At 32.3% G+C, this 12,179-nt stretch overlaps 1 protein-coding gene across 1 annotated transcript; it reads right to left on the bottom strand.

Annotated features, from left to right (window-relative positions):
• Nucleotides 1–4,687: 4,687 nt before the first annotated feature.
• LOC132168056 (diaminopimelate decarboxylase 2, chloroplastic-like) lies at nucleotides 4,688–9,178 on the bottom strand. The gene is made up of 8 exons (XM_059579126.1): nucleotides 8,636–9,178; nucleotides 8,189–8,363; nucleotides 7,761–7,910; nucleotides 7,162–7,323; nucleotides 5,999–6,184; nucleotides 5,592–5,714; nucleotides 5,364–5,453; nucleotides 4,688–5,038 (listed from the first exon to the last, which is right to left on the bottom strand). The coding sequence occupies exons 1-8, from the start codon at nucleotides 9,115–9,117 to the stop codon at nucleotides 4,958–4,960; spliced, it is 1,449 nt and encodes a 482-aa protein (XP_059435109.1). The 5' UTR covers nucleotides 9,118–9,178; the 3' UTR covers nucleotides 4,688–4,957.
• Nucleotides 9,179–12,179: the final 3,001 nt, after the last annotated feature.

The following is a 12,179-nucleotide window of genomic DNA, read 5'->3' as shown; positions in this document are numbered from 1 at the left end:
TTAAAATTTAAATTTATAATAAAAAAAAAAGTTAAATATAAGAGTCAGCTCGTGAGCTAGCCCAGCTCGACTTATTAGGAGTTTAAGCTCGAGTAAAATTTAAATGAGTCGAGCCCAAACAAGGGAAGCTTGCTCAAGCTCGACTCGTTTACACTTCTACATACATCCATCTCATTAATATATTATTTATCTCTCCACATCTATTTTTTTCAAAAAGTTGAAAAAGATAATCTTTAGAAAAAAATATAATCCTTATAAAAATTAAAAAAAAAATAAATAAATAAATGATATATATTAAAAAAAAAAAAAAAAAAGATAATTGGATGTATGGCGTACGTCTTTTAAAACTCATTCGCTAAATTAGATAAAGTGGGTTTTGATTAGCCATTTTATATAAAAATATAAATAAACTAATGTAAATATTCTAAATGAATCATTATTATTATTTTTATCTTATATGGATGGGTCTCCTCTTATGGAGGAGAATTCGAAGGGCAAAAAATTACTATTTTCTATTATATGGCTCATAATTTAAAATATTTTAATTAAGGGTAAAGACCATTTACTCCCTTTAAATTATCACCCCAATGATAATCTATCTTCAAAACTATCAATTGCGACAATTTATTCTCCAAACTACCAAAACAATGACAATACACCCCCAATTTTAACAAAATGACAAAATTGTCCTTATTAAAATAAAAACAAAAATATTAAAATCTTTTTTTTTTCAAATTTTAAGGGTATTTTTGTCTTGTTAAAAATTTTATAGGGATAATTTCGTCATTTTACTAAAATTGAAAGGTACATTGTAATCGTTTTGGTAGATTGTGGAGTAAATTATTGTAATTGATAATTTAAGGGGTAAATTATTATTTGGATAGTAGTTTGAAGAAGTTAAATAGACTTTACCTTTTAACTAATAAACGATTACATGTTTAAGGATAAACATTCTAAGAACAAATATTTTTTATTGGAAAACGTGATCCTTGCACTTTAATTAAATTATTTTGTCACATCAAAAATGTTTGAAAACCCCACTAAAAATAAAAGATCAACATATGTCTTGCCTTTTAAATACAATATATATTTATATATAATTAAAAAAATTAGAATGCTTATCTTATTTTTACTTTATTTTATTTTGGCTCTATCATGAGTCAAAGACACGCAAGTGATAAGGTATGAAAAAGCTAATGAAATGCAGAAGTCATGAGAAGCTTCCTTGACATTATAAGGTCAATAGGAATAGGGTGTTTTTTTTTTTTTTTTTTTTACATTTCAACTGAAATAAGGTGGTTAATTATATTTTATTTTGTAGCGTCTAATAATATACATAATATCATATTATTTGAACCGAAAGGAATCATGATCAGAATAATAAAAGGTAGAGTGGCATTTGTTATATAAGTATTGGTATATTATTTATTTATCTACTCATTTATATTGATAAATGTTATTTAGTAAAATATTATATGATTTTATATAATTTAAGTGACGTGACCGTTAAAATATCTTATTAATTTTTTTATATAATATTTTATTAATTTAAAAATTAATTTTTACTGTCATGTTATTTCAATTACATGATAGTCATATTTTTTCTTTTGAATTATATGCTTTCAATCTAGAGATAAGGGTGGTATGGTTAATGGTTATTATTGCTCATAGTTTAGGGCAATTTGGTTATTTTGCTTATAGCTACATAGCCAACCAGAAAAGTACAGGCAAAAGCGTTTTTCTTCTTTCAGTCATTCTCAGCTCAGGGCCCCAAAGCTGTGGGCTAAGGCGGGAAATCCATATCCAACCACTAATAGCACGATACGTGTCGATCTCATAATGGTAACAACGCGTATTAAATGTTGGCCGTCCACTTGGCATCGATCGGAAAGCCCTGTCAGAGTGTCAGTGTCCTTTTAGCTCGATGGTAGTTAAATCATTTCTACGTTTTTGTAACGTTTTCAATATTCTACTTAATTAATTATTTTAAATCTTAATTATTATCTTTCAACTAAATGATTAAAAATTTGAACACATCTAGGTCCAGACCTTTGGGTCGTGGATGTGAACGTTATTTTAGTTTTTTAGTGGAAAAGGATAAGTTTTGGCTTGGGAGTCTCTTCCCTCAATCCCAAGAAATAAGAACTACCTATGCATGAATTTGAATCAGTTTGATACAGATCTGTTGTTTAATTTGAAAATTAGTCATAGGTTAGTGAATTTTATATAAGTCTAAAATATAATACGTCATCTTTGACCCTTGTAACCTCGTAGCTTCGGTTATGGTTGCTTCAGAGTTTTGCTCTGTGTTGTTTGAACTTTATGCTCATTTATCAATAAATGAGATTGAACTTTTTAAAAGAAAAAAAAATGAACACATTAACATTTATCTTTTTATTATTTATCTTATTTATTACTAATTAAATATTATAAAAATTTTAGAAAATATTGGATTTTAACATCTTAATTAACCTAAAATATGTAATGCCCCCCACTATAAAAAAAAAAAAAATTTAAAAAAGTCACATTTGAATTAAATAATTAAAATTGTGTTATGTTTAAATTTATATTATTTTCAAAGTATAATTTATAGAGATTAAAAAAAAATACTAATATGACAAAATTATAATTATTGAATTTAAGTAATAACTGAGGTTTGAAAATACTAAATTTGGAAGACATGAACCATTTGTGAAAGGGGAGTAGCATATACCAATTGTATAAAACACGGTAATTCATTGGACTTATCCTTACATTGGTACTAACCCCTATTATTATAAATAAAAATTAAACTCGTTTTAATCAAGGAATATAGCATTTAGAATAAGAGAAAGCGATGGAATTCTTATATTATATAGAAAGATACCAATTAAAAAAAAAAATTATATAACAATATAAGTGAAAAGAACAATGTGATTACATATCCCCTAAATTGATTTGATTGATGGGTTAGGAATCTAGTCATTCGACAAAACTATTAAATCAATCACAATTTTTCTTATGAAGATCGGTAATAATTAGCTGTCTGAATTGAATGCATCATATTGAAGGGATCTGTAAGGCCTACTTTTTTTTTTTTTTTTTTTTTAACTGTAAGGCCTACTTGTTATAAATAGGTAGGTCTTACAAGCTACAACCGTCTCAATAAAATGTAGAACTGTCCAAATTGCGCATACAATTTAAATAACCAAATGTTATTTTGGGTAACTGCAATGCAAATTTAGGTGAAAAATTACCTGAAGTCCTGATAGCTATTTTAACAAAAATTTGGAGAGCTTCACTTTTTCTCTCAATAAATAAATATAAAAAGTGAATAGCTAAAATAGAAAGGAAGATGTGAAAGATTTGAAAAGTCGAGCATCTAAAATATAAAAAATGTGATTTTTTTTTTTTTTTTAATAGCTAAAATTAAGAGAATTTGTTGAGGCAATAACATGAATAAAAATAAGATAAAAATTATCCTATACATCATTGATGAAAGAAAGAAGGGAATGGGATTGGCGGTGGAGGGCTTGTCATGTCTAGAGATGTTCCTAAAGCAAGAACACTTTGGGGTCTATGAAGACCCAAAGCATATCCATTTTCCCTTTGTTTTCTCCCAATAAGTTGCTTACAATGGGGTTAATTATTTCTTTATCCTTTTGTTAAATAGTAGGTTGATGGGCACTTTCCAATTTGCATTAGCATCTAGGGTTAGAAACAAAGGGTCCACATTGACATTTGCTGGATGTAGATTTGCCCCTAGCAATAGATAAATTTTTTGAATTGACAATCCAACCAAAACATTAAAATGTGTCAATTAAGGGTCATTGTCCATAGAAAACCATGGATTAAGGCTAAAACATCCATTCAAACGTTGCCACCAACATAAGGAAATGTCTGCTCACGAGTGCCCACCTAGCTCTATCCGCCTTTTTTTTATTATTTTTTTTGTACGTTTTTTGTCCGTTTAATTTGACAAAATTTTCTTATAGATATTTGTGCTTTAGAGCACGTGAGTTTTACATGCATTTTTAACAAAATTAACATATGTCAATTTAATAGTCTAGATTTTATTTTATTTTTTTTAACAAAAACAAATATATGCAAAAAGACATAAATTTGATATACTGAGAATTTTTTCCCAAGCCAATTTAATTCCATGCATATGGATATTATAACATTTAACATTCACTTAAAGTGCTAAAGAAAAAAGAATCACTTAAAGGGTCACTTTTTGGGTCGGTCATCGGTGGATGTGTTCGGCAAGCAATGATAACTAATAAACTTATATTTGCCCTAGAGTTAAGGGCGGAATTACATGGTGGCTGTAATAATGTCATTCCCTTTCTCCAACCCCCCACCCAAAAAAAAAAAAAACCTAAAATGCATATGATTCTTATATGCGTCTTTAATAAAATTAACATATATCAAGTTAATAATTTGGATTGATCATTTTGCATGTAAAAATTATATGCTTTGCGAACATCATTTAATAGATTAAAATAGTTTTAAACTAAATTGCAAAGATCTTATAACATGCAACATTATATATATTAAAAGGGTCACTTTCTGAGTCGGTGGATGCGTTAGAAATTGACAGTTTTGAACATATATTTTAATTGTCTACGGGAAAATAAAAAGAAAGATGTACAGGAATCATAGATGATATATATAACCACCTGCATAATCACACCCGCAGATAAGAGCAAGGAGCAAACATGCATCTCAATGCTTCTCAATCTGATTTCTTGTCATATATATATATATATATATATATATATATATATTGATTGTTGATATTATAATTCATTCATGATTCATCTCAAGATTGACAAATAAAGCTGAAGTGAACATAATCTGCAGCTGCAAATCAACATTTAAATTCACAACATCTAGTCTCGAATAATGAAGACCACGCATTAAGAGCAAATCAGAGGAATCTTAGCCTACTGCTACAGACAACCAATGGTGCCATTCAAAGCCCTTCAAAGAATCTTATATGGTCTTCAAATGTTTCGCCATGCCGGATTTTTGACACCGACCCATCTTCTTCAACCTAAAAACAATAAATAATATTCATAGAGTTAGCTTTTCCCACTGCCCAGGGACTATATAGTTTATAAGATGTTCTGGATTTTTGTTTTTGGAATAAAAGTTGAGAAGTCATTCTGAATTAAAGATGCAGAAATTTCTCCAGAAAGTTGGATTGATAATACAAGAAGCTCATTGAGGCAAAAGATTTGAATTTGTGAGGGTTACTAAAAGCAGAAGAAGCCATTTATAGTGTTAACTGTGTTGTTCATTCAACTTTCTAGTATCATTTTGTATATCATAGATGCATGGGTAGAAAATACAGACAATGTAAAGTGATAATTCCATACCCAGTACTCTGGAGGGCGCATCTTAAGATTATAAGTTGATGCCATGCTCATGCAGTAAGCACCAGCATCATGAACAACCAGACCAGCTCCCTGCAAACAAAAGAGAATTATCATTTTCCCTGTAACTCACACCCACCCCCTCCAAAAAAAAAAGCAAAAAAAAGAAACATAAAAACAAATAGGAGAACATTATAGATGTGACAATACAATAGGAGGCATAGACAATACTTTGGCTGGAGTTTGAAGTTCCCTATCCTTTCCCAGGAAATCTGCTGACTCACATACAGGGCCCACCACATCAAAAGTTGAGATCTCAGCATCAGGAGGTGCAGGAGAAACCAGCTCTATGTGCTGCAACAAGTCAACTGTGAGAAAAAGGCAAAAAACAAGTCTGATAGAAAGAAGAAAAAAAAAAAGGCACAAGGATGCAATATGTGAGTAGCAATGGTAATTAGAGAATAAGCAAAATCATAAAAAAAAAAATACAAGTGCATTTGTTACATACTAGCCGAGATCAGAACGAGCAATCTATATTTTCTAATACATTTGATAATATGCTGTTATACAGGTATGAGATAGGACCACTGATTAATACAGTTGACTACAAGAGAAGTTGACTATAATCATATACTTACTTGATAAGCATCATATAGACTAGGACGGATAAGTTCAGCCATGCTGCCATCAATCACAACAAAGTTTTTTGTTCCATTAGTTTTGACTCCAGTTACCCGATTAACCAAGCAGCAGGTATTTGCAATCAATGATCTCCCAGGCTCAATGATGAGTTTAAGATTGCGTGAAAGCACCAGGTCTCGAACCTGCACCAACCACAGATGTTTTAAAATGTTCAGTAAAACTTTATATCGATTCAAGAAAACTACTAGTTCTCTTGATAAGTATACCCCACTAGGAAGCAAAGCCTCAATTACCATGTTGACATCCATTTTAATCCCAGGCTAAGACTCTGAATGAGTCTAAAATTTTGATTCACAGTAAAAAATCCATATTTCTCAAATATGTCGAAACTATAATTCTCAAAACATAAACACAAACTATATAAAAGGAGAATTTGTCCAAGCGGGTTGGGCTTTAAATACCATATAAAGTGTCGGAAGACTAAGTGTGCCAAATATAGAGATTGACAAAGGAAATGAAACCTTAAAATATAACCATTATATAATTATGCCCGCTTTATTAGAATAAATGACAACTCCTACTATATTTAGTCAAAAACACACACATGGATATGTGCTTATATATGCAAGCATTTGTTGTATGGTGCATTATAAAATTGTACAGAACAATATTTCCCATAAAAGTCTAGAGGATAATACAACAAGTAATTAAAAGAAATGAAAGTACTTAGCCTTCTCAAGTGAGAGGCTCCAAACTGCCTACATACTGCAAATACCCATCCAAGACCTTTTTCAGCCTAATTTACCTAAAAAGCCCATCATGTTGTAAGATTTCATTGGCAGATAAAATGTTGTCACAATTAAAGAGAGAAGTCTTTTTGACAACCCATAGAGGATTGAACCAGTGACCTCACCTTCCACCCTTTGTTCATAAGGAGACAAGATGCCATTCAGTCCAAGGAGCATTCTTGTCAGAATTAGATTATTTCTGCCTGGGATTGGATTGCCATCTAAATCAGGAAAATTAAAGCATGGGGCAGAGCAAATGCAACCCATGTATCAAGAACTCCCTCTTTCTTCAAATGAATCGTCAGCCACGCTGACGTGATTTTCATACTTTACAAAATCCAGAAAACAAGATTGAGAGAAATGATCCTCACAGTATCAATAAGATCTCTGGGTGTGGGAAGGACGGCACCAGAATGATAATAATCTATACCAAGACCACCTCCAATATTTAAGTAATCAACTTCGAATCCTTGAGCTCGGATTTGGTCAATGTAGTTGACCATAAGAACCGCAGCATCCCTGAATATGTCCACCTGAAAATATTCAAAATATGAGCTTTAAACTTTATATTACAGAAAGAACATATATGTTTCATTTTCCATAAAGACAGATAAACAACTTAAATGCATAACATTACAATTTGACAGAACCAGAAAACAAATTAAACCGGAGAATAAAACCAAGATTAACATAGTAAAAAGGCCAAGATTAAGATACAAAACAAAATGAAGAGGGGAAGAATATTTCTACAGCAACAGCCAATAACCTGTTTACAGTATCAAACAACCTAGTCACTCGAATCAAAAGGGTAATTTCAAAAAGATATCCAAGAGTTTTAGTGATGTGAACATTAATAAGTAATAACTATCATTTTATGGGCATTACTTATCCCAGACTTATCTTCGACAGGTTCCAAGTTGCAGTTACATGACAGAAATGAAAGGATGCAAACACAACGTTGTAGAAATACCTTGGTGATGGTAGACCCAAGATGGCAATGAGCTCCCGCAAGCTTCAGCTCATTAGGATGTTCCTTTACAGCATCCAAGAACCATTGCAGCTTCTCATTTCTAATACCAAATTTGGAGTTCTTATTCCCGGTGGCAACATAAGGATGGACCTAAAAAAAGAATAGACCTATTATTAAGATAAAACTCCAGCAAACAAAGAAGATCAACTTGATAATACATATTGCAAGGTGGTGGGGCCAAGTTGTTGGCATAGAACTGGTGGTTCCTTGCTACTAAAGTAGTTGAAATAGGGATAACAATAGAGGTGGTGTGACAACAGTAGTGCAGAAAAAATGGTAGTGGTGATGAGGTAGGCACTGATTGTCAATGGAATGTTCTGTTTCCTACTATCTATAAAAATATATAGCACGATCTGGCTACTACATACCTGAGGATCCACATCCGGGTTGATCCGAAGTAAAACATTGACCTTCTTGCCCGCAATTCTTGCAGCTGCCACAATATTCTCCAAGTCAAACTCACTATCAACATTAACAAAGACACCCTTTTCGGCAGCTAATACCAAATCCTCCAAGAGTTTCCCGTTCCCATTAAAAATACACCTGCTCATCAAATATTAACACAAGAATTAAAACTAAAAAACACAGTGACACAAACGCAAAGCGAAATCGCGCTTAAACTAACAACATTGCAAGCCCAATCCAGCACAACATATCTCAAAGCAACGCTGCTTACATATCAAATGGTACTCAAACACTGATAACTACAACACTGTCAACGTTAAATACATCTCTTACTATAAAAATGTGGTCTTTAAAAATAAGACTCTTAAGCATATTCACAAATAAATAAAAGTGGGTGTATATGATTTTACTTGGTGGGATCAAAACCGGCACGGAGAGCGAGCCTCAGCTCATTGCCACTAACGAGCACGGCACCGCAACCAAGCTGTCTCAAATGCTCCAAAATCTTCAAGTTATTGTTGGCTTTGATGGCGTATCCAATAATGGAACTCAGCCCCTCCAATGCCTCCTTGTAGGCCACGACATTCCTGGTAATCTGGGGCTTGCTGTAGAGATAAAAAGGCCTCCTTTCCACGGATTCCATAACGTCCTGGACCTTGAGGCCCTCACAGTGGAGAAATCCATCTGAAGATTTGGAGAAACAGTGGTGAATTGGGGTGGTCTGAGTTGAGGTTTTGGTGGGGTTTGGGGAGAGGACGGCTCTGAGGGAGAGAAGTCTTGGGGTGGGTTTGAGAGGTACAATTGGAATTTGGGAAAATGGGCTTTGGTTTATAGGGGATTTTAGGGTTTTGGGGAGGGTTGGGGAGTAGGAGAAGAAGTTTGTAGCCGCCATTGATGATGAAACAAGGTCTGAGAAATGCTGTAGTGACTAGGGGTTAGTCTAGTCTCTAAACAAGAGTCTTTTTTTTAATAGTATTAATAAAAAATAAATAAATTTGTGTCTCCTACCCACTTGCTTCAAAAACAAATGTTTTTCTTTCACAAACTGATTTATATGAATCTCTTATAACCGAGTTTGTAAAAGAATTTTTCAATTTTTTTTTTTAAAAAAAATTTTATTACATGTCTACCAAATGAAATGAGGATGAAAGATTCGAATTAGTGATCTTCGCTTCATGAGACGTGATTCACTGCCGATTGACATGTGAAAAACGTATTTTTTTATTTATTTATGATATTAAAAAAGTATGCAAAAAAATATATCATTCTCATACGTTAAAAAGCATGTCACTTTTTTATTTTTGGAAACTGAGTGGAAGAAACTTACAATCCAATTTGTATAAGTTCCTACAACCTAACTTGGATGACGTGACAAGCATCACTTAATTTGAAATAAATAAACATTTTTGTACTTCGGTTACCTAAATTGCAAATAATTCCAATAGCCTTAAATGTTTTTTTAAAAAAAAGGCTATAAAATCTACATGCTTCAGGCAGTCCAAAATAGTATCCATTTTATGAAGCTACTCCAAGTACACACAATTTGGTTCTCAAAGGATAGTTTAATCGACTGTGAATCACGTTTCATGAAGTAGAGATTACTAGTTCGAATCTCCATCCCTCTTCCCTTGTGTGGACATGTAAAAATTAAAAAAAAAAAACAAAAACAAAAAAAGTACACACAATTTAGTCTCCAAGATGTAGCTCAATCGGCTAGAACCACGTTTAATGAAGCGGAGGTCATTTGTGACGTCCCACATTGCCTGGGCATGAAAAAGATGATGTATTTATATGGAATATACTCTCTCTAAATGGTATGAAGCCTTTTGGGGATAAACCCAATAATAAAATCGTGCGGGCTTAGTCCAAAGTGGACAATATCATACGACTTAGAGCCATGAGTGTTACATAATTCGTTCGAATCCCCCTCCCCGCTTGTGCGAACATGCCAAAAAAATAAAAAAATAAAAAAATTACACACAATTTGGACAACCAATCATAAAAGTGATCATGTTGAATTGTACAATTACTTTTATTTTATTTTATTTCGACTAAGCACATAGTAAAAAGGCTCTTCAAGGATTTTTTTTTTTTTTTTTTCAAGTCCCTGTGAATATTAAAATCCAAAACACCTATCTATAACAATATAACATTAATATCTTGATTATTGCGTTATAACAATATTGTTGCAAAGCTTATGTTTAATTTGATGATTAATTCAATCATGCTAGGTTTAGAACAAACTCACATGAGGGGAGCTACGTGGACTGCATGATTTCAACCAGAAACTAATGAGTGCATAGTGGAAACTAGATATGCCACAACTCATAGATAGAAGCTAGAGCTTAAAGTGAGGAAAATGAAGAATAAATAAATTAAAAAGATGTTGAAACTATATATTATAAGTTTGACACAGTCTCTTCCTTTGTATATATTATTGAATATGCAATGACATAATCTTTCCACAAGCTGGCATGAGATTTACAATATGCAAAATTTAGTGGAGCACCATAATTTGGCAAATTGACTTTCTCCTACTAACTTCAACAAGGCAGTGATTATCATATAAACTATCAAAAGTACTTGTTTGTATGAGTAGGATACATATCACACATTGAGATCTTGTGAAATACTTAGAATATTGCATCGGATGCAATATATTTTATCTGGGCTATTAAGGTGGCCGAATCACTTTCTTGGTTACGGAGTGGTTCACCAAACAACATTTCTTAATTATTTTTCCTTTGAGTAATTCTATTTAGAACATGTTTAAAATTGTGTTTAAGAAATAGAGCTTTTAAGTTAAAAAATGGTGTTTGTCAAAAGCTTCATAATATACAACTGTGATACAATTTGATAACGTGATAGTAAAAACTAGTTCTTTGTTATGACGCGACAATAAAAAATTTACAAATATTGATTCAAAGCTAAATTTTACTGGAGTTTCATCCTGTCGTATGACAATTGTACAAGAATATAGTAAATAGCATTACCCCGGATCTTGTTGATAATGGCTCAAATTGTCAACAAGTGTAAAGATAATTGTTGGAAAATATAAATTTTCAAGTTGGTGGGCTTAAGTTCTATTTATCTATAAGAAGATAATGTTAGTTTTAAAAGGAGTCCAAGAACAACTGGAATTGGATTTTTTGGAAAAAAACGTGTGTGGATAAATATGTGGGCTGCAATGCTTATCTTCATCATGGAAAAGACTTTGTATTCATGATGATTTCGTTTTCCCTGCAATTAGATTTTTTAGAGAAAACGTGTGTGGATAAACATGCGGGTTGCAATGCTTATCTTCATCATGGAAAAGACTTTGTATTCATGATGGTTTCGTTTTCCCAGTAGCAATTGGATTAAAAATATTCTCATATTTTTCGTGATTAAGCCTCTATAAAAGAATATGTAGTCCTTGGTTGAGATTATTCGGAAAATCCAAACTGGTGAGAGCATTTTGTGGCATTTACAAAATGTAGAGTTTTTCTTTACTGGGTATTTGAAATTGACAGTTGAGTGGGGTGTACAAGGGCTTGGGTTTGAGATATTAAACTTAAGCGGTTCAAACTTTTATCATTGTACTCAATATTTCTCAATAGTAAAGAAGGAGACCGGATCACACCTCGTGGACGTAGGCATATTGCTGTACTCAATATTTCTCAATAGTAAAGAAAGAGACAAGATCATGCCTCGTGGACGTAGGCATATTGTCAAACCACGTAAACTCTTTGTATACGTATGTGATTGGTATGTGTTCTCGTGTGTTTTATTTCTAAACTTGTCTTTCACATAAAAGGCTGGTGGAAAATTGGTTACCAATTAATTATCAATTTTCCCAATAGACCTCAATCCTCACAAAACGTAGGCACTATCACCATCTTGGTGGAACCCCATTAATAAAATTAACAAATCCATTACTAAATGGGCATAAAATAAAATATAGTATAACGGCTA

The sequence above is a fragment of the Corylus avellana genome, chromosome ca1, assembly GCF_901000735.1.
Source record: "Corylus avellana chromosome ca1, CavTom2PMs-1.0".
Lineage (NCBI taxonomy): Eukaryota > Viridiplantae > Streptophyta > Magnoliopsida > Fagales > Betulaceae > Corylus > Corylus avellana.
The sequence above is the reverse complement of the archived record's forward strand: the minus strand, read 5'-3'. Positions and strand labels throughout refer to the sequence as shown.

Bases quoted from the DNA above. Each gene is read 5' to 3' on its own strand.
- LOC132168056 (XM_059579126.1), bottom strand. From the start codon at position 9,117: ATGGCGGCTACAAACTTCTTCTCCTACTCCCCAACCCTCCCCAAAACC. The intron at 7,324-7,760 runs GTATTTCTACAA...GAATATTTTCAG, and splicing joins TTGGGTCTACCATCACCAAG to GTGGACATATTCAGGGATGC. The intron at 5,039-5,363 runs GTATGGAATTAT...TATTGTTTTTAG, and splicing joins TGCGCCCTCCAGAGTACTGG to GTTGAAGAAGATGGGTCGGT.